At 36.4% G+C, this 22,827-nt stretch overlaps 1 protein-coding gene across 8 annotated transcripts in view; it reads left to right on the forward strand.

Annotated features, from left to right (window-relative positions):
* HEPH (hephaestin) overlaps positions 1 to 22,827 on the forward strand; it is a 78,843-nt gene that overhangs the window by 50,690 nt on the left and 5,326 nt on the right. For 6 of the 8 annotated variants that reach the window (XM_059911215.1, XM_059911213.1, XM_059911214.1 and 3 more), the window contains 4 exons: positions 17,157 to 17,263; positions 18,378 to 18,603; positions 21,051 to 21,190; positions 22,044 to 22,206. In XM_059911215.1, the coding sequence (XP_059767198.1) occupies positions 17,157 to 17,263; positions 18,378 to 18,603; positions 21,051 to 21,190; positions 22,044 to 22,206 (636 nt within the window). The remainder of the gene's footprint in view (positions 1 to 17,156; positions 17,264 to 18,377; positions 18,604 to 21,050; positions 21,191 to 22,043; positions 22,207 to 22,827) is intronic. The other 2 variants (XM_059911220.1, XM_059911221.1) reach the window with 1 other exon arrangement.

The raw sequence follows: 22,827 nt of genomic DNA on the forward strand, positions 1-22,827 counted from the left end.
GCAGGTAATAAGCAAGAAACCAATAGATACATACATATTTACAAAATTAGGTAAGTTCTATGAAGGAAGCAGAAGAAGATAATGTGACAGGGTAGAGGGAGAGGTGTATAAATCTTCCTGAGGCAGTGACATTTAATTTGAGACCTGATGGATATAAGGAGCTAGGGAGGCAACTATGAGAAGAGTATTCAAGGAAGGGGAGAAAATTCCAAGAAAAAGGAACAGCAAGGGTAAAGACCCTGAAGCAAGAGTGTATTCGGTCTGATCAAGAAGAGCAAGACTGCTAGTATTCTGGAATTGAGTAGGCCACAGGGAGAAGGGTAGGTGAAAAGGTCAGAAATTTAAAAGTGGAAGAAGAGCAGGAAGCAGATTATGTTGGGTCTTACAGGCCATAATAGGAAGTTTGAGTAGATTGGGAGGTCATTGGAAGATTTTAAGCAGAGGAGTGACGTGATCTGACTTACATTTTAACACTATCAATCCGATTGCTGTGTTGAGGAGAGATTATAAGTAGGCAAGGGAGGAATTAGGGAGATGATCTAGGAAGCAATGCAGTAATTCTGTTTAGAGATGATGAGATGACGGTAGCTTGGAAGTGATGAGCAGTGGTCATATTTAGGATGGGTTTTTAAGGTAGATCCAATGAGATATTTTGATGGTCTAGATGTGAGATGGGAGGGGGAAAGAGCAGAAAAAGATGATTTCAAGGTTTTGGTCTGGACCAATGGAAATAGTTGTCGTTTAATAAAATAGAGAAATTTGAAATAAAGTTTAAGATGTGGAAATATCAAGTAGGTATTTGGCTACACGTGTAGCCAAATTAGAGAAGAGGTGTGAACTCGAGATAGAAATTTAAGAGTCATCAGCATGTAGATGATATTTAAAGATATAATATGCATGAGATCACTTAGGGAGTGAGTTAGACAATAAAGAGTGACTGAGATAATTAGATTAATCCAGGTATTAAATGATGGCAGCTCAGGCCAGCCAAATACAGTGAAAGGAGTGAGAAGTGTTCTGATTCTGGGGTTTCAAGATAGATTGGGGTTTCTAGATAGATTTTTCTTTTTGATTTTCAAGAGTTTCTATATTTTAGTTATTAGTCCCTTGCCTGTTTTATACATTGCAGGTATCCTTTCCCAATTTGTCATTCATCTGTTCATTTTGTTCATGGTGTTGTTTGTTGAACAGAACATAATTTGTAATCAAATTTTGGCCTCATGATTTGTGCTTTTTTAGTTTTGTTTATAAAGTCCTTTCCGCCTCTGGTCACAAAGATATTGGGCTATATTATCTTCTATTTATAATTTTGTCACATTCAGATCTTTAATAATGCCAGAATCTACCTTTCTATGTGCCATTAGCTAGGGATCCATTTAATTTTTTTCTCCATATAGTGAGCAAGTTTTCTCAATACCATGTCTTAAACAATTCAGCTCTTCCCCATTTTACTTGTTTTTGCCACCTTTATAGTTTACTTTCTTTTTTGTGAATTTTTATTGGAGTATGGTTGCTTTACAATGTTGTGTTAGCCTGCACTGCACAACAAAATGAATCAGCCATACACATACAGATATCCCCTCCCTTTTAGCCTTCCTTCTCATTTAGGTTACTACAGTGCATTAGATAGAGTTCCCTGTGCTATATAGTATGTTCCCATCAGTTGTCTTTTTTACACATAATATCAATAACGTATATGTGTCAGTCCCAGTCTCCCAATTCCTCCCACCCCACCTCTTTCCCCCTTGGTATCCATACATTTGTTCTCTATGTCTGTGTCTCTATTTCTGCTTTGCAAATAAGATCATCTATACCATTTTTCTAGATTCCACATATATGCAAGCATATATCACATATTATTATATGATATTTGCTTTCCTCTTTCTGACTTACTTCACTCTGTATGACACTCTCTAGGTCCATCCACGTCTCTACAAATGGCCCAATTTCATTCCTTTCTATGGCTGAGTAATATTCCATTGTATATAGGTACCACATCTTCTTTATCCATTCCTCTGTTGATGGACATTCAGTGTTTACTTTCTTTAAATAAATAGATCTGACTCCAAGTTTTTATTTTGTTATATTTGTATGTTATTATGTTATTGCAACAATATCATGCTATTTTTATTATTATAAGTTTGAAATTTGTCTTAATACTTGGAGGATAGGCCTCCTTTGTTCAGGATTGACTTAGATATGTGTTATTTTTTCATATAAATTTTAGAGTAAGTTTATCAAGTTCATCAACAAAATCCAACTACGATTTTGATTTGCATTGTGTTGAATTTATAGATTATTTTAGAGAAAATTGGCATTTTTATATTATTCACTTGTTGGAATAACTTTCCATTTATTCAGATAGTCTTCTTTGTGAAGACACATAACACTTTTTTCATAGTGTTATGAAAATTTCCCCATTAAGGTTTTACATATGCCTAATTAAGTTAATCTGTGGATGTCTTATTGCTTGTGTTGCTAATTTTAAATTATATTTCTAATTGATTATTGCTAATGTAGTTAAATGCTATTGATTTTTATAATTTAATCTTTTATCTGGTAGGCTTCCTGAATTTCCTTATTAATTCTGTAGTTTGTTGATTCTGCAAAAACCGAGTGTTTTGTCCCTCTACTTATTATTTCCTTTTTGACATATGTGTTTGCCAGGATCTCTAATATTAGTGATAGTGGTGGTAACCCTTAGCTTTTTCCTAATCTCAAGGGGGATGCAACTAACTTTTCTCACTTTTTGCTATGGATCTTTTTTGGAGGAAGATGATAAACACATTTATTTAAATTTTAGTCAATGTAAATGACTAAAACCTTTAACAGAAGGATCATTTTAAAACCACCTTGAAGCCTACCTCTGTAAAGTGATTTTTCCAAGATGGTTATACCAGACATGCCCTAATCCCCAAAGCATCTTAAATGGTATAGGTTCTGATAAGCTTGGAATTTGTACACCTCCCCCTCTTCCCCAAGGAAATTTAAAGGCTTTACAATACATACTCCCACATGGCATACACATTTTCCTGTATTCAATAAATTTCTTCTTAGTAGAGAGGAAAAACCCAACCCAATTATGAGGCCAATCACACCACTGTTGAAAAACTGTACTTACTACTTCAGAATACTGGCATGAACAATTTGTATTTTAACCTAAAATCTTTATTAAATCCTAGTTTAGTGTCTCTATTATCAGTTAGAGTGTTGGTTAACTTGTGGTGAAATGAGGATTATGCAAGTAATAATGCAGCATAATATTTTACTACTATAAAAACAAGTATCATGTAGTTAGAGTTGTAACTGTACACCCACCTTAAAAATGTTTTCCCACATATCTATGTAAAACATGTAATTTAAAAATACTGACATCATAATATATAAATAGCTGTTATAAATGCACATAACACATTCTATAGACATCATATTTATTTTTTAAAGAGACTGTAAATATACATGGAAAAATTACACGCTTGGAAAAGCTTATGTTCTAATAGTGTTGTTAAACATCTAGATTAAATAAGAAATTGTATTTCAGAAGCATGCTATATTACATGTATATCAATTCTAGTACCTTAAGTGCTCACCAACAAATCATTAACATATAGAGACATTCATCACAAGAATCAAGAACTATCATCTATCTCTTCCACATATTAACAGGTGGTCAACTCCAAATCAACAGTGCTCACATAATTATGTCTGTAAACAACTATCCTAAGTGAAAGATGGGCTGAGTTAAGTACAGCTACAACATATTATAAACAATTCATTACAAAAATATCACAAGTTAAAACTGGAACACTTTGCACAGTTGATCACAAGACATCATAAAAACTGTCTTCAGTAAAACTCTGTAACAACTGGATATATCTGGATATGATAGAGACTTCTTATTGAAGATGCACACAAGTTAGGATTTTGAGAAAAAAACAACCATCAGGTCTGCTTCACCAGGCTCCTGAAATGTACCCATCACTGCATTACAGAACCTCAAGTCTGTTTTGAAGCCCCAGACAACAGATTTCCCAGAGACACTGTTCATCTATGGTAATGACAACAGCAATCTTGGATTTGTATGATGAGGCTTCTTTTTTATTGAAGTATAATTGCCATTTGATATTATATTAGTTTCAGATGTACAATATGATAATTCAATAATTGTATACATTATGAAATGATCACTGTAATAAGTGTAGTTAACATCTGTCACTATGCATACTTACAATTCTTTTTTCTTGTGATGAGAACTTTGAACGTCTACTCTCATAACAACTTTCAAATATGCAATACAGTATTATAAACTATAGTCACCATGTTTTACATTGCATCCCCATGACATTTATTTTACAACTGGAAGTTTGTACCTTTTGACTGCCTTTACCCATTTTGCCCAACTCCTAACCCATGCCTCTGGCAACCACCAATCTGCTCTCTGTATCTATGACCTTGGGTTTTTTGTTGTTTATTTTTTGTTTGTTTGTTTTTTTCTATTTTAACATATAAGTGAGACTATATGGTATTGGACATTTTCTGACTTATTTCACTTAGCATAATGCCCTAAAGGTCCATTCATTTTGTCACAGATGGAAGGATTTCATTTTTTTATGGCTGAATAGAATTTCATTTTGTGTGTGTGTGTGTGTGTGTATACACACACATGTATATATCACATCAACTTTATCCACCGAAGGACACTCAGGTTGTTCCCATGTCTTGGATATGGTAAATAATGCTGAAATAAACGTGGGAGTGCATATATCTTTTTGAATTAGGGGTTTTGTTTTCTTTGGATAAACACCCAGAAGTGGAATTGCTTGATCATATGGTAGTTCTATTTTTAATTTTTTGAGGAACTGCCATACTATTTTCCATAGTGGCTGCACCAATTTACATTCCCATCAACAATGCACAAGGGTTCCCTTTTTCCCACATCCTTGCCAACACTTGTTATTTCTTGCCTTTTTGATAATAGCCATTCTAATGGATATGAGTTGCTATCATGGTTTTGATTTGCATTTCCCTAATAACTAATGATGTTGAGCATCTTTTCATGTACCTGTTGGCCATTTTGACGTCTTCTTTGGAAAAATATCTATTCAGATCCTCTGCCCATTTTTTAATCAGGTTGTACATTTTTCTGAATGTTGAGTTGTATGAGTTCTTTGTATATGTTGTATATTAACCCCTTATTGGCTATACTGTTTGAAAATATATTCTCCTACTCAGTAGGTGGCCTTTTCGTTTCTTTGAAAAAAATGTTTTTTTTATTCAAAAGCTTTTTAGTTTTATGTAGTCCCATTTGCTTATATTTTTGTTGTTGTTTTTGCCTGACAAAACAGATCCAAAAAATGTTGTTAAGACCAACATCAAAGAGTGTAGTGCCTATGTTTTCTTCTAGGATTTTTACAATTTCAGGTCTTACATTTAAGTCTATATCCATTTTGAGTTTATTTTTGTATATGGTGTGAAAAGTAGTTTAGTTAGATTCTTTTACATGTAGCTGTCCAATTCTCCCAACATCATTTATTGAAGAGGCTATCTTTTCCCCATTGTATATTCTTGTCTCCTTTGTTGTAGATCAATTGCCCATATAGGTGTGGGTTTATTTCTGGGCTGTCTATTCTATTTCATTGATCTATGTATCTGTTTTTATGCCAGTACCATAATGTTTTGATTACTGTAGTTGTATAATATAATTTGAAACCAGGGAGCATGATGCCTCCAGCTTTGTTTTTCTTTTTTAAGATTGCTTTGGCTATTCAGTTTCTTCTGTGGTTCTGAACAAATTTTAGAATTGTTCTATTTCTGTGAAAAATGCCATTGAAATTTTGATAGCAATTGCATTAAATCTGCATATTGCTTTGGGTAGTATGAACTTTATAACAATATTAATTCTTCCCAATCCGTGAATATCTTTCCATTTATTTGTGTATTCTTCAATTTCTTTCCTCACTGTCTTATAGTTTTTATTTTTCAGGTCATTCACCTCCTTGGTTAATTTTATTCCTAAGTATTTTATTCTTATTGATGGAATTATAACTGGGAATTATTTTATTAATTTTTCTTTCTGACAGTTTACTATTAGTGTATGGAAACACAACGGATTTCTGTATGTTGATTTTGTATCCTGCAACTTTACTGAGTTTGTTTATTAGTTCTAAAAGTTTTTTGGTGGAGTCTTTAGAGTATTCTGTATATAAGATCATGTCATCCTCAAATGGTGACCGTTTTACTTTTTCCTTTCTAATTTGATTACCTTTTATTTTATCCTCTTGCCTAATTGCCCTGGGTAGGACTTCCAATGCTATGTTAAAAAAAATTGTGAGAGTGGGCATCCTTGTTTTGTTCCTGATCATAAAGGAAAAACGTTCAGCTTTTCACCGTTGAATATGATGTTATATGTGGGCTTGTCATATATGGCCTTTATTATGTTGACGTATATTCCATCTCTTCTCAGTTTGTTGAGCATTTTTATCAGGAATGGATGTTGAATTTTGCAAACGCTTTTTCTGCATTTATTGAGATGATTATATGATTTTTATCCTTCATTGTGTTAATGTGGTGTATAATTATGTTGATTGATTTGTGGATACTGAACCATTCTTGCATCCCTGGAATAAATCTCACTTTATCATGGTGTATGATCCTTTTAATGTATCGTTGATGTCGGTTTGCTAATATTTTGTTGAGGATTTTTGCATCAATGTTCATGATAAACCTATGTTTATCATGTACTTATTGCCATTTTGTTAATTATTTTCTGGCTGTTTTGTAGTTCCTCTGTTTCTTCTTCTCATGCTCACTTTTGTGGTTTGGCGACTTTCTTTAGTGATATGCTTGGATTCTTTTCTCATTATCTTTTGTGTATTTACTATAAGTCTTCCTTTGTAGTTATTAAGACACATATAACAACCTCTATTTATAACCATCTCTTTTAAGTTGATAACAACTTATGTTTGAATGCATTCTCAAACTCTACATTTTTACTCTTTCCCCCCAAATTGTATGTTTTTGATGTCACATTTTATATCTTTTTATTTTGTATATCCTTTAACTAATTACTGTAGTTATTGTTATTTTAACTACTTTTGTCTTTTATCCACCATACTAGCTTTCTTGTTTAATACTGATGAACTTCTTAAGATTTTTGCTTGTCTGGAAAACTCTTTATCTTGCCTGAAGACAGCCCTCCCCCCCCCCACAAAGCCAAAACTCCAGAACAAACAAATAGGCCTCTTTCAAGGAAAGACTGGGGGTTTGTTTCAGTCTGCTGTGTGTGCAGTACCCCAGGGATGGTAGCCTTCTAGGAACTGTCTCTCCAATTGTTACAATCCCATGTGACCCAGGAACACAAGCCGCCCTGGCCACCAGAGCCAGGCATTTAAGGGGAATCTCCTGGGCTGCAGCCACATAAACCAGGGCACCAGATATAAAAACTGGGGCACCAGACATGTATAAAAGCTTCCCTCTGGGAGATACTGGTATTCTGGACAGTAGCAGAGGGCAACAGTGAAGGTGGCGCTTACTGAAGGAAAAAAGACTTAGTGCCTGGCAGCTTTATCAAGGCAGAGAGAGAGAGAGAGAGAGCACAGAGATGGTGCCCACCAATTGGTGGGTAAAGATGGCGCCCATTGAGAAAAAATAGCTCTTGTCAGCTTTAGCATTGTAAAGAGAGAGTGTGAAAATTGTGTCCACCAGTATCTTCATCCATGGAGATTATCCAAACATGCCCCTGCTCCTCAGGTCAGTGCTTTAAGATTAGCAATGAATTTCTTTGACATAAAGTCTGAGTGCTTTTCAAATGGTTACCTCTGTGCTGGGCCCTGGGGTGAGTGAGTCTGAATGTGAGCCATTTAGAAGGTATTTCTTAGTTCACTACATCCCTTTGGATCTCATGAACATGAGCCCCATTGGTTTAAAAAGCCATATATTTTACAGCTTCATATTTCAGGTTCAGGTATTAAAGGGGGGGGCGCTGATATGAGGTATGAACACTTTGCTCCTCAGGGAGAAGCTTTAGTTGTGTGAGTTCCCTCCTAATTCTGGATTGTTGAGCTGCGGTGGGATTTATGGTAAGACCATGTCTCAGTCTCTCCTACTGCCTCGATGTGATCCTTTTCTCATTTGCCAATGTGAAGGAATCACTCAGCTAGTTTTCGGGTCTTTTTCAGAGGAAATTTTCCCATAAGAAGCTTTAGATTTGGTGTTTTCCTGAAAGGAAATGTGTTCAGAATATTCCTACATTGTGTCTTAGACTGCCTCCTGAGAACCCTGTGATGATGAGGCTTCTTTACTCTCTGGTAAAGAGGGTTGCTTTTTGTCTGCTTTAATAGCCAGATGTTTGCAAGCAGCTTTCCAACAGCAGATATAAGCGATCTGGTTGTTGCGAATTCTTTTGGACAATCCATTTTCTTTTGGCCAATGTTCAACTCTTAGGCTACTTCTGTATCCTTCACTGTCACTCCCATCAGCATTAAAAAGCTTCAGTAGCTCAGGGAAAAAATTGCTTCTTCAACAGTGACTGACGTGATCTGTGTTCCTGCTATAAGAATTTTTTTAGCCTTTCTCAAGGAAGTATATATTATACATTAATGAATGTATTTTACAGTAAAACTAAATTGAAATCAGACTCTTTTAAAAAGCTTAAAATGGAAACCGAGTCATTTATCAAATTTCCATGATGAACCAAAATCCTGACTTTCAGAATCCAGCAATCATGATTGTAGATGAGGGCCATTAATCCATGTTTTTAAATAACTAAGGATCTTGTCCATACTTGGAGCAGAATTCTGTGTATAAGTGACAATCATTTCAAATGTAAATATTTTAGGGGCCCCAGATATTTTAATTGTTCAGCCATACATGTGTTGTACTTCATCATCTGATGACTTGCATGGCTCCCAGCCAAAGAAAAATATGTTACCCAGCAGAGTTTAAGACCTGACCACACAGATCATGGCCTAGTCAAGACCCATGGTTCTAACAGAGGGAAGGACTAATACTTCTGTTCTAGAATTTTTTTAATTAAAAATAACTTTATATTTAGTAAAATTCACTCATACTGTAGCATTTCATGGATTTTGAAAATGCATGCACTTGTGTATTCACCACCATAACTGAGATACAGAACAGTTCCATTACCCCCAAAAAACTTCTTCAGGCTGCCTCTTTGTAGTCAAGCCTTTCCCCCAATCCCACCACTTTTGTCAACCACTTTCCTTATGTTCTACATCCCTATGGTTTTCTGTTGTACAATGTCATAAAAATTGAATCATACAGTTTAGCCTTTGACTTCTAGATTCTTTTCACTTAAAAAAAGCATTTGGAGGATAGCAAAATTTGCAGATTAGGGAACACCAGATTCCTGTTCCTCCACAGCCCATACTTCTAAGAAACAAAGAAAACAACAAACCAAATTCAGGTATAACATAGATGTTGAAACTGCCTGACAGGAATTTTAAAATAACTACAATTAATATGTTAAAGGCCCTAATGGAAAAGGTGACAAACATGCAAAATGAGATGATAATTTCAGTGGAGAAATTAAAAACTATAAGAGAGAATCAAATGAAAATGCTAGACATGAAAAAGAGAGAGAGAGAGGCTTTTCAATGGTCTCTTCAGTAGACTTCACACAACTGAGAAAATGACTACTGACCTTGAAGATAGGTCAATAAAAATTACCAAAACTGAAATACTAGGAGACAAAAAAGAGGAAAAAGAAACAGAATGAAGCATGTAAGATCTGCATGATAATATCAGATGCTCTAACATAAATGAAATTGAAATCATAAGAGAAGAAAGAGAGATAGGACAAGCAAAAGATTTAAAGAAATAGTAGCGGAAACTTTTCCAAAATCAACAATAGACACAGAACTACAGAATCAAGAAGCTCTGAGAAGACCAACGGGGATAATTACCAAAAAACAAACAAATAAATACACACACATGCACACACATGCACACACACACACTTGCAAACACCCTTAGTCATGCCACGTAAAGTCTACTAAAACCAAAGACAAACAGAAAATCTTGAAAACAGCCAGAAAAATAAAACCAAAGCACATTACATACAAAGGAACAAAGATAAAACTTATGGCAGATTTCTCATCAAAAACTATAAAAGCAAGAAAGCAGTAATGAAACATTTTTAAAGTGCTGAAATAAAAATACTGTCAATGAAGAATTATATATGCTGTGAAAATAAGAAGGAAAAATAAAAACATTCTCAGAAAAAAAGGCTATAAGAATTCATTGCTAGTATATCTATATTACAAGAAATTTTAAAGAAAGTACTTCAGGAAGAACTGACATGGCACCAGAAAGCAAGTGGTAACCATACAATGAAATAAAGAGTGCTGGAAATAGAATAAATAAAGATAAAAATAAAATTTATTTTTTTCATTTTTAGTGCTCAAAAGACTGTCTAAAAGAAAACTTTATCAATGTAGTGTATTTTTGTATATGCAAATATAAAATATATGACAAAAAATACCACAATGATTGGAAGTGGTGTATTGGGAATATACAGTTGCCAAGATCTCTTGCTAGATAGTAACCAATATAATATTATTTGAAGATAGATTCTAATATATGTTGTAAATTCTAGAGCAATAAGTAAAATCATTTTTAAAGGGGTAGAGTGAATTAATAATAGAGAAAAAATGGAATCACATAAAATGCTCAATTAATGCAAAAGAAAGCAAGAAAGAAGGAAAAAACAAAAAGAAATAGAAAAATAGAAAAAAATCTACCAATATGATAGATTTTATTTCAATGATAGCAATAATAATTTTAAATTTAAACCAATATAAACACACCAACAAAAACAGATGTATATTGTGATACTGGATTTTAGAAGATTACCCAACTATATGTTATATAAAAGAAATTCACTGTAAACATAAAGGCAAAAATAGGATAAAAGTGAAAGAATGGACAAAGATGTACCATGTAAACACTAACATGGCTAATACTACTGTCATGGAAAGTACACTTTAGACTAAGGAATCTACTAAGGATAAGAAAGATATTACAACATAATAAAGAGATCAATTCTTAAAAATAAAACAAAAACTGTCCTAAATATGCACACATTGAACAACAGAACTCCAACATACATGAAATCAAAAACTGATAGTATTGAAAGGTAATTTGTATATTTCTAGGAATTTCTGTATTTCATCTAGGTTATATAATTTGTGGACATATAACTGTTTTGGTGTTTTCTTATAATCCTTTTTATTTCTGTGAGGTTGGTAAAATATCCCTACATTCACTTGTGATTTTAGTTTTTTTTGTTTCCGATTTTTTTTATTGAAGTATAATTGATTTATAATATTGTACAGCAAAGTGATTCAGTTATATATAGATAGATAGATATAGATATATTTCCCTGTGCTATACAGTAAACCCTTGTTCCTAATCTATTTTATGTACAGTAGCTTGTATCTGTTAATGCCATACTCCAAATTTATCACTTCCCCTCTCCCTTTCCCCTTTGGTAACCATAAGTTCGTTTTCTATATCTGTGAGTCTATTTCTGTTTTGTATATAGATTCATTTGTATTATATTTTAGATTCCACATATAAATGACATCATATAGTATTTGTCTTTCTCTGACTTACTTCACTGAGTGTAATATTCTCTAGTCCATCCATGTTTTTCCAAATGACAATATTTCATTCTTTTTTATGTCTGAGTAATATTCCATTGTATATCTATACCACATCTTCTTAAACCAATCATCTGTGATGGGCAATTTGGTGTTTTCCATGTCTTGGCTACTATAAATAGTGCTACCATGTACACTGAGGTGAACATATCTTTTGAATTAGAATTTTCACCTTTTCTGAATATATGCCCAGCATCACATTGTAGCTCCATTTTTAGTTTTCTAAGGAAACTCTTTACTGTTTTCCACAGAGGCAGAACCAATTTACATTGCCACCAACAGTGTACAGGGTTCCCTTTTCTCTGCACCCTCTCCAGCATTGGTTGTTTGTAGACTTTTTGATGGTAGCCATTCTGACCAGTGTGTGGTGATACCTCATTGTGATTTTGATTTGCACTTCAGTAATGATTAATGATGTTGAGCATCTTTTCATGTGACTGTTGGCCATCTGTATGTCTACTTTGGAGAAATGTCTATTTGGGTCTTCTGCCCATTTTTTGATTGTGTTCTTTCTTTTTTCAATATTGAGTTGTATGAACTGTTTATATATTTTGGATGTTAATCTCTTGTTTGTTCCATTGTTTGAAAATATTTCCTCCCATTCCACAGGTTGTCTTATTGTTTTATTGATGCTTTCCTTTGCTGTGCAAAAGCTTTTAGATTTTATTAGGTCCCATTTGTTTAGTTTTGATTTTATTACTTTTGCCTTGGGAGACCGAACTAAGAAAATATTGCTATGATTTATGTCAGAGAATGTTTTGCCTCTGTTCTCTTCTAGGAGTTTTATACTTTCATGTCTTAGATCTAAATCTTTAAAACAGTTTGAGTAATTTTTGAATATGGTATGAGGGAGTGTTCCAGTGTTCTATTTTCATTGATTTACATGTGGCCATCTGGCTTTCCCAACACCACTAGTTGAAGAGACAGCTTTCTTTCCATTGTATAGTTTTGATTCCTTTGTTAAAGATTAATTGACTGTAGGTGTGTGGGTTTATTTCTTGACTCTCTATTCTATTCCATCGATCCATATGTCTGTTTTTGTGCCAATACCATGCTGTTTTGATTACTGTAGCTTTGTAGTGTTGTCTGAAGTCTGGAAGTCTAGCTTTGTTCTTTTTTATTAGGATTGTTTTGGCAATTTTGGGTCTTTTTTCGTTCCATATAAATTTTAAGATTATTTGTTCTAGTTCTGTGAAAAATATCATGGGTATTTTGATAGGGATTGCATTAAATCTGTAGATTGCTTTGGGTAGTATGGCCATTTTAACAATATTAATTCTTCCAATCTAAAAGCATGGGATATCTTTCCATTTCCTTGAATTATCTCCAATTACTGTTTTCAATGTTTTATAGTTTTTAGTGTATAGGTCTTTCACTTCCTTGGTTAAGTTTATTCCTAGGTATTTTTTGACACCATTTTAAACAGGATTACTTTTTACTTTCTCTTTCTGATATTTCATTGTTCGTGTAAAGAAATGCAACAGATTTCTGTATATTAACCTTGTACCATGCAACCTTGCTGAATTTCTTTATTAGTTCTAATAGTTTTTGTGTGGAGACTATAGAGTTCTCTATATAGAGTATTATATCAACTAGAAATAGTGAGAATTTTACCTCTTCTCTTCTAACTTGGATATATTTTATTTCTTTTTCTTATCTGATTTCTGTGGCTAGGACTTCCAATACTGTGCTGAACAGAAATGGTGAGAGTGGGTATCTTTGTCTTGTTCTGTGCCTCCATTCTATTTCCGAGATTTTGGATCATCTTTACTATCATTACTCTGAATTCTTTTTCAGGTATGTTGCCTATTTCCTCTTCATTTATTTGGTCTTGTAGGTTTTTACCTTGCTTCTTCATCTGTAACATATTTCTCTGTCATCTCATTTTTGTTGATGTGTGGAGCTGTTTTCCTCTCTTGCTGGTTGTTTGGCCTGAGGCGTCCAGCACTGGAGCTTGCAGGCAGTTGGGTGGAGCCAGATCTTGGTGCTGAGATGAGGACTTCTTCGAGACCTCAGAGTGATTAATAATTCCTGGGACCTGTAGTTCTCTGATAATCCAGCAGTTTGAATTTGGTGCTCCCACCACAGGAGCTCAGGCCTAACCCCTGGCCTGGGAACCAAGACCCTGCAAGCTGTGCGATGTGACAAAAAACAAACAAACAAACAAAAAACAGACAAACAAAGCCCAAGGCAAATATTAAAAACAAAACAAAACCAACAAAAATAAGAAGTAACAATCACACAAACAAAACAAAACAAACAGACAAATAAAACCAAAGACAACAAAAACGAATCCAAATAAACAAGACAAAACAACAAACAAACAACAACAAGGAAAGCAAAAAACAAGAAGACACCAAAATGAACAAGAGAGCCCAAAAACCAAAACCAATAATAAAAACAAAACTAACCCAAACAGAAAACTAAAAACAAAACAAAATCAAAAAACAAACTAAAAGAAAAGCTAAGTGAACAAAAGACAAACACACAAAAATGACACACACACAAAAAATCAAAACTAGAAAAAAAGGATAAAAACAAAAGAAAATAATAAACAAAGCAAAACAAAACTAAACAAAAATATCAAAATTACAAACCAACAGGAAAAAAAGGACAACAAATAACAAAGAGCAGGACAATAACAAAGAATAAAAATAAAATTAGAAAAATAAAAAATATATTAGAAAAAATAAAAATGAAACAACAACAAAGCAAAATAGAACAACAGCAAAAAGATAAAATAAAATAAAATAATTTTAAAAGTTTAAAAAATAAAGTTAAAGATAAAAATATAAAATATTAAAAAATGGAAAAATCTGTGATGCCTCCACTATCAATGTCCCTGCACCCACGGTGAGCTACAGCCAACCCCCACCTCCCCAGGAGGTTCTCCAAGACCTCTCGGTAGGTCTCTGGACCAGCTGTGTCATCCCCACCTCTGCTTGTATTCCTCTCACCAGCATCTGCTTCTGAAGCACACATGCTTGCATAGGCCAGCTGGGGTGCAGACTTCCATGGGCATGGCTGCAGGGGCTGGCACAGATGGAGGAGGCTTTGGAGAAGGGCGGCACTCAGCCTGCCAGGACCTGTGTGGACAAAGGAAGATTTGTCAGGGGTGGTGGCAGGCTGCCAAGACCCACACGGCCCATGGATGTTTTGGAGGAGTTGTGCTCAGGTCCACCGGGACCCGTGTGGCTGGAGGAGGCTTCGGCAGGGGCGGGGCTCAGGCATGGGGCCCTAGCAGGCTTGCCAAGGCCTGAGCAGGTGGGGGGAACCCTGGTTTTCAGGGTGGGCGAGCCTGCTCAGACATGCACAACTGACGTTGCCCAAGGAGGCCAGCCCAACAGGTGGGAAAGGGCATTCCAATGGCAGCCCTGCCTTTTACGCACCATTCAACAATTGCATCTCACCTCCATGGTGGCCTGGGCTTCCTCTGCAAACCTTTCTGGCTGTGGAGCCCTTCCCTCCTGCTTCCTCAGGCTGTCTCCTCACAACCAACCGCTACCTCCTCCCTGGGTCCACTCTCCAAACCCCACTCTCCAGCACCCAGCCCTCCTACACACAACTCAGGCTGGGGTGTGCAGGGCTGTGGCACAGACTCTATGAATAGGTATTACTTTGTCTGTCCTGCCTTCCACAGACTGGTTGCTGCATTCCCCTCCAATCTCCCAATCCCCTGAAAGTCCCTCTCTGTCACTACTGTTCCCCTTGCTGTTAGTGAGCTTTTCTGAGTGTGGGAATCTCTGCTCTCCTTTAGCTCCCCCTCAGGGGCACTGGTCCCATCCTGTTTCCACTTTTCTTCCCCCTTTCCTTCTTTCTTTCATCCTACCTGGTTGCTCAGGGATTTTTTTGTCCCCTTAGGTGTCCGAGGTCCTCCACTAGTGTTCGGTAGGTGCTCTCTGAGAACTGTTCCAATGTATTCTTGATGTATTTGTGAGGAGATGCAAACTCCACATGCTCCTATTCTGCCATTTTGACTCTGCCCCCAATGTTCAGTATCTTTGATTTACAATATTATGTTAATTTTATTTATACAGCATCGTGATTCAATATTTTTGCAGATTATACTCCATTATAAGATATTTTAAGATAATTGCTATAATTCCCTGTACTATACAGTATATCCTCTTTGCATACCTATTTTATATATAGTAGTTTGTTTCTGTTAATCCCATCAAACAAACAAACAAACAAATAAATAAATAAATAGTCTGAAGTCAGGGAGTCTGATTCCTCCAGCTCCGTTTTTTTCCTTCAAGACTGCTTTGGCTATTTGGGGTCTTTTGTGTCTCAATACAAATTTTAAGATTGTTCTAGTTCCATAAAATATGCCATTGGTAATTTGATAGGGATTGCATTGAATCTGTAGATTGCTTTGGGTAGTATAGTCATTTTCACAATATTGATTCTTCCAATCCAAGATATACCAGTCCATGGTATATCTCTCCATCTGTTGGTATCATCTTTAATTTCTTTCATCAGTGTCTTATAGTTTTCTGCATACAGGTCTTTTGTCTCCCTAGGTAGGTTTATTCCTAGGTATTTGATTCTTTTTGTTGCAATGGTAAATGGGAGTGTTTCCTTAATTTCTCTTTCAGATTTTTCATCATTAGTATATAGGAATGCAAGAGATTTCTGTGCATTAATTTTGTATCCTGCAACTTTACCAAATTTATTGATTAGCTCTAGTAGTTTTCTGGTGGCATCTTTAGGATTCTCTATGTATAATATCATGTCATCTGCAAACAGTGACAGTTTTACTTCTTCTTTTCCAATTTGTATTCCTTTTATTTTTTTTTTTCTTCTCTGATTGCCGTGGCTAGGACTTCCAAAACTATGATGAATAATAGTGGTGAGAGTGGGCATCCTTGTCTCGTTCCTGATCTTAGAGGATATGCTTTAGTTTTTCACCATTGAGTATGATGCCTGCTGTGGATTTGGCATATATAGCCTTTACTATGTTGAGGTAGGTTCCCTCTATGCCCATTTTGGATTGGAGCTTAATGACAAGGAAAGTCTGGCTAAGTATTTGAGGCATCAATACACACAGATCATAATTGACATCAGAAAGATGGCTGAAAGCTTCCATGGAGACAGTATGGAAAAAGAGGAGAAGAGGACTAGAGACAGAGCCTTGAAGAAACAACTCATTTAGAAGGCAGCATCAGGATAAGGAGACCAAAACAGAGCCAAAGAAGGAAGGTCATGATAAGCAGGGAGAATAGTAGCAGAACTGCCTTACTAGAGTATTGGACCTGAATATTTAAAGATAGGGACAGTAGAAGAGATGCTGAGGGTGTGCCAGGAGGGAGAAGAATAAAGTCACAAAAATAAAATGAAGACTGATATGGAAATGATGGAGAAATATCTTAAAGGTCCTGGTACTCACCTGCCACAGCCTCTTAGGGATACCCGGGAACTGGGAGAAATTTCTGACCTGGTCCAACTGGAGACTCCTGTTACCCCTTCTAGGTGAGGTTCTCACTTACCAATGGAACATCCCAGAGAGATCTGGCCCTGGGCCCAATGATTCTACTTGTGTTTCCTGGATCTATTATTCTGCAGTGGATCCCATCAAGGTAAAGACAATATTGGCTTCCTGGAGTTGTCTCAGAAATGGCCAGGTTGCCTAGCAAAAAGAAGTTATTAAACAGATGTAGTAAGAAGCCCAGCACTAAAGTCCAGGGTTCAGGTGAAATTCCTCAAATGCTGGGCTTATTCTAGTAGGTAGGAGGAGGGATGAAAGGAATAGGTAGCACCACATGTTAGTTCTGAGGATTTCCTTCCTTGTTTCTTCTTCTTGGATAATATAAGGCAGTATGTTATCATTTAAGAAACCTAGAATTGGTTGTCAAGCGATTGGGTTTCTAGCCCAAATTTTGTTCTGTCTTGCTTTTGAAGTGACTTTAGGAAAGTCATTCTGCCTCTGTTTCCTGGAAAATGGGCTTATCTATGTAGCCACCCATCTGCTGACAGGCAGATGTCAGCTATCATTTATTGAGAGCCTACTGCATTTTACCTGGTGCTTTGGATGATACAAATGCAAGATACAGTTCCCATTTTCAAAGAGTGTGATCTAGTTGTGGGAGACAGATGAATATAAACATAACGTTAACATTAAATATATAAAATATTATATATATATATATATATATATATATATATATATACAGAATAAATTTTAAATATAGCTTAGTATTAGCAACTCTTTAAAACCATTTAATAGAAAGTGCTGTGGGGGTCCATGAGAGAGTGATTACTTCTGCTTGGAGGAGAGGATGAATGAAGGGGAAACTGGAGAAGGCAAAATAATGGTAGGTAGATATACATTGAGCCTTGAAGCTGAATAGCAGTATGATAAAAGATAGGGATATGGTGGAGGGGTGGACATTATAGGAGGAAGAAACAGCCTGAGAAAAGGCATTATGTTGTGAAAGTGATTGGTGGGTTTGGAGATCAATGAATAGTCCAGCAGAGATAAATCATAAGTGAGATAGCATATCTTACCTGTGTCCCAAGATGGTTGTGAGGATGAATTCAGATAATATAGTTGAGGTGCTTATAAATACAAGACATTATGATGAAGTGCTGAGGGCACAATGGGCTTGGATGTCAGCCTGTCTCTCTGTAGCGCACTACCACCCAGAAACAACTCCATCTAGTTCACTCTCTCCCTCTTCCTCCTATCCTTAGGACATGTACAGTGGCCTGGTGGGGCCCTTGGCCATCTGCCGAAAGGGCATCCTAGAGCCCAATGGAGGACGGCGTGACATGGACCGAGAATTTGCCTTGTTATTCTTGATTTTTGATGAGAACCAGTCTTGGTATCTAGAAGAGAATGTGGAAACTTATGGGCCCCAGGATCCAGGCCATGTTAACCTACAGGATGAGACTTTCTTGGAGAGCAATAAAATGCATGGTCTGTAGAAAAGAACCTAACCCTCTTCCAAAGAAGTCCCTACTGGCTGCATGGGGGTATCTGATAGGCACATCACAACCCAAGGGAGCATAATTTCTGAAAGAATAGGAAAGTGGAATGGGGACAAATTAGAAGAAATGTCTCCTACTACAGTATTATATATTTCATATATAAAATAGGTAATGTGGTCTACGTTAGTTCAAGTGCCCAGAAAGCAGGAAGCTGACTCTGTAAAATTGCTGTGGTGACACTAGCACATTTTAACATATTAGAGAAGGCAAGATGGACATTTATGACCCTCAATGTACCTGGTGCACTGGCTGATTAGGGCCTCTCTACTTAAAAATTCTGAGTTTGGTTTCGCAATATTATCTTATTTCCTTACCACTCTGGATCTGAGATCTGTTTTCTCAATAGATTCTAATATAGACAAATGAAGGACAGCTTATCCTTTAATCTATTTTTAAAACAAAGGTTCAATTTACAGATGGAAGGATTGGAGAGAGAGCCTCAGAGAGCAGCATACTGGGTTATATTACATTACAAATAAGAGCTTCTTGATGCTCAAATGGATTTTGGAGGTAAATTGTGCACTCAAGCCTTCCTTTGTTCTAGAGATTTGTGTATCTTTAAAAAAATAGAGAAAATCTCAAAGAAGAGGGAGAATTTAAGTGCAGCAGACTGTATGAAGTGATTTCTCACTATCTCTTCTAGTGTAGTATTTCTTTGATTTGAGGATAAGTTGCAGCTTTGATAGTGACTCTACTGGAACTCAAAAGTAGTATCTCATTGTCACACAGATTCTAGCTATTTCCCCTTGATGGAAATATGAGTGATTCACATTGAATCCAGTGATTCACAAACTTTACGAAATGAATTTTTTTTAGCTCCTTTCAAATCAGAGAAATAAATTGCCCAAAACCAAAATGGAAAGAGGACACAGATCTTGCTAGTGCAGGGGTTTAGCTAATGCTCATTTCCATCTGTTTGTTTATGTGTTTATTCATCCAAACTCTTCAGGAATCAATCTATCTACCTATCTATCAAGCATTTGTTGAAAACTCTCTGAGTGCCGGCACTAGAGAAAAAAAAATAATGTTGGTGTCTGAGGGCAAACAAATAATACCATTTCCCTCACTTCCAGATTCCTGAACCAATTGAGAAAGAGGCAGGGATGCTTAAGATCAAATGTGAACTTACTGAGAAAGCTAATTGGCAAACTGAATTTAGTTCTGCAGCAAAATGGGCTTACTAATACTCCCCCAACAATGGATAGATTTTTCATCCTCTCATTGATGTAGAGGGACAACAATACCCTCCTCCTTCACAGGGGCAAAATCTTCCCCATGATGGAATAACAAATCCATCTGCACCACTTTCTATGGTCAGACTGAGTTGAGCATATTTAGTCCCTTCTCTCAAATACAAAATTTGGCCAGAGTAAATAGACAGGCTATAAATGTTCCTTCCATTATTTCCTCTCTTGGGATGTAGAGTATAAATCATCTTCCTTCTGTGAGAAAATGAAAAGTGGGAGAGTGTATCCTGGGCATAGTCTTGACAGTGTGAATTAACATGGTGATGAGTGGTTTGTTGTCTTTAAAGCATAGGATGTGGCCTGGGAAGAGGCAGATGTTGAGTCCCATGTGTTAATATCATTTTAAATTCCAAGAATGTGACACGTATTTTTTTTAACATTTATTGTAGGCTCAGGTGTCTGCTGGGTGTTCTGAAGAATACAAGGAATATAGTATATACATTTATTTCCTGCCTAATAGAAACCAACAGCCTAGTTGAGGATATAAAATTCCACAAATTAAAAGATAGGTAAATGTAGGAGGCAGTTTCTAGTGAGTTCCAAAGGGTGGTACAGACAGTACTGGAGGAGTTCAGATGTGGAAAGAGATGCAGGCAATGAGAGGTGCTGAGAGGTGCTAGATCAGGGAAGTATTATTAGAAGAGGTGAAGGTATGACTGGGCTTTGAAAAGATGGATAAAAGGCGGGAAAATTTCTGGGAGGGAAGATCAGAAACATGAGCAAGAACACAGAGAACATGAATATGGGGCCATATGGGGGGATGGTGAAAAAAATCACCTTAATTGAAATAAATATGTTAGATAGTGGTGGATGAGTTTGGGAAGGTAGTTTGGGGTTGTATTTTGAAGGACCTTGTTGGCTGAGCTAAGGAGGCATGGACTTGATATTTTGGGCAGGAGGGAGCTATTAAAGTATTTTAAGCAGCAGAATAACATGATCATATTAGTTACTTAGAAAGACCACTCTTATAACACCAATGTGGAAGATAGACTGGAGAGGGACAAATGGAATAAAAATGAGAGAATTTAGGAGGGTATTGCTATCATCAGAGATGATAGGGATTAGCTCTAGGGTAGTGGCAGTGGTAAGTCAAAATGAGAGATATAAAATAGTTTTTCTTCTCTTACAGCCATTAATGGAAAGCTCTATGCCAACCTCAGGGGCCTTACCATGTACCAAGGAGAACGAGTGGCTTGGTACATGCTGGCCATGGGACAAGATATCGACCTACACACTGTCCATTTCCATGCAGAAAGCTTTCTCTATCGGGTGAGCTGGAAAGAAGGCTGAGTCCCTCAGACTGCTTTGATATCCATTAAGAAAGAAGAGAATAAAAAGAAACATGATAATAATCAGTTAAAAGAAGAAAGGTCTTGTACGTGGAGTATTGATCAGGGAATTCTAGTTTGGCTTTGTATCCCAAGGTCAATCATTGCCCTCCAGGCCTTAGCTTTCCCTTATGATATAGAAGAAATGAATGACTCATTTATGGGATAAGGAGATTGAAGGAATAAATGTAATTGGGTCTCAGTCAGGGACTTGAGGTCCAGTAAGCAGTCATCCTGAATAAGAAATTTCAGAGTAGTGTCTCACAGTCTCTGAAAGTTCTTAATCCATTCCTGAACTTCAATTCAGGACCTACCTGGGACAACATGTGGGTTTTGAAGAAGAAGATTTTGTCTTAGGGAAAGGGGTCAGAGTTGTAGGCATTAATGTGGACTTAAAGACTTAGAAGTCCTGATAAAGGTGGTGGCATAGAGGAGAAACTAAATTGAGTTTCATTTCTAAAGTAAATATGTGGATCCTTCCTAGGGGTCAAGGCTTAAGCCTGCTAAAAAGTATGGATATACTAGTTTTTAGCCCCCTAATGAAAGACTAAATGAACTTTACTTTGGAACACTTTAAGAAAAAGTAGGAGGAGAGAGTCTCCTCTGTTGAGTCAGTTTGTATGGGTGGGTTCACAGAGGAGATGGATAAGATGGAATCTTCAAGCTGTTCTCTGGTCTGTGAATCTTGAAGTTCCATGTCCCTGGTGTGGATACCCAAGCCTTTTAATTCCTATAAGCTCTGAGACTATCTCTACCCTTCACTTTCTCTCTCTCACCCACAATCTCTCTTTCAGAGTGGAGAGAGCTACCGGGCAGACGTGGTGGATCTGTTCCCAGGAACCTTTGAGGTTGTGGAGATGGTGACCAGCAACCCTGGGACATGGCTGCTTCACTGTCATGTTACTGACCATGTCCATGCTGGCATGGAGACTGTCTTTATGGTTTTGTCCCAAAGAGGTAAAGCCTAATTAGGCTATCTTCTAGCACTGTATCTAGCCTGTAAGAACCAGATAATCCAAGAAGTGACTTGCATCCGTCTTCTGATCCCAAGAAGACAGAACAGACCCCTTCTCGTGTTCTCCCAACCAATATTTCTCATTCCCTGTTGCTCCCCTGCTCATGCCCCCTCCTAATTTCTTTGATACTTGTTGAGCTCACATGAATTGACTCAGCCTGGCTGGGCTGTATGCATTGATGCTTAGTGTAGATTTGTTTCCTTTGAATATATTTAATTTGTATGTAAATTTATTATTTTAGAGTTTATTAGAGGTGCTAACTATTTCAAAGGAATCTTATTAATGAGTTCTTTTTTTATAAAAAGGAAAAATATAATTCTAACAGTCACCCCTTAATTGGTTTGTTTTGTGGGGATTGTCTAAGGCTGGAAAGAGATATTAGCCTTCAATTACAACTAATCCCAGACAGATGCTAACAAGGATGGAAAAAACTTTTTCTTTGTGTTTGTTATATGGAGACGTAATAGCCAGGGTATTTTCTTTACCAATAAATCTTTGTTCATCACCAATAACATAGAAGAGTAGGCTGTGTTGAATTTTGTGTCTTTGGGCCATTAAAGGG

This window comes from Balaenoptera ricei, chromosome X (genome assembly GCF_028023285.1).
Source record: "Balaenoptera ricei isolate mBalRic1 chromosome X, mBalRic1.hap2, whole genome shotgun sequence".
Taxonomy (NCBI): domain Eukaryota; kingdom Metazoa; phylum Chordata; class Mammalia; order Artiodactyla; family Balaenopteridae; genus Balaenoptera; species Balaenoptera ricei.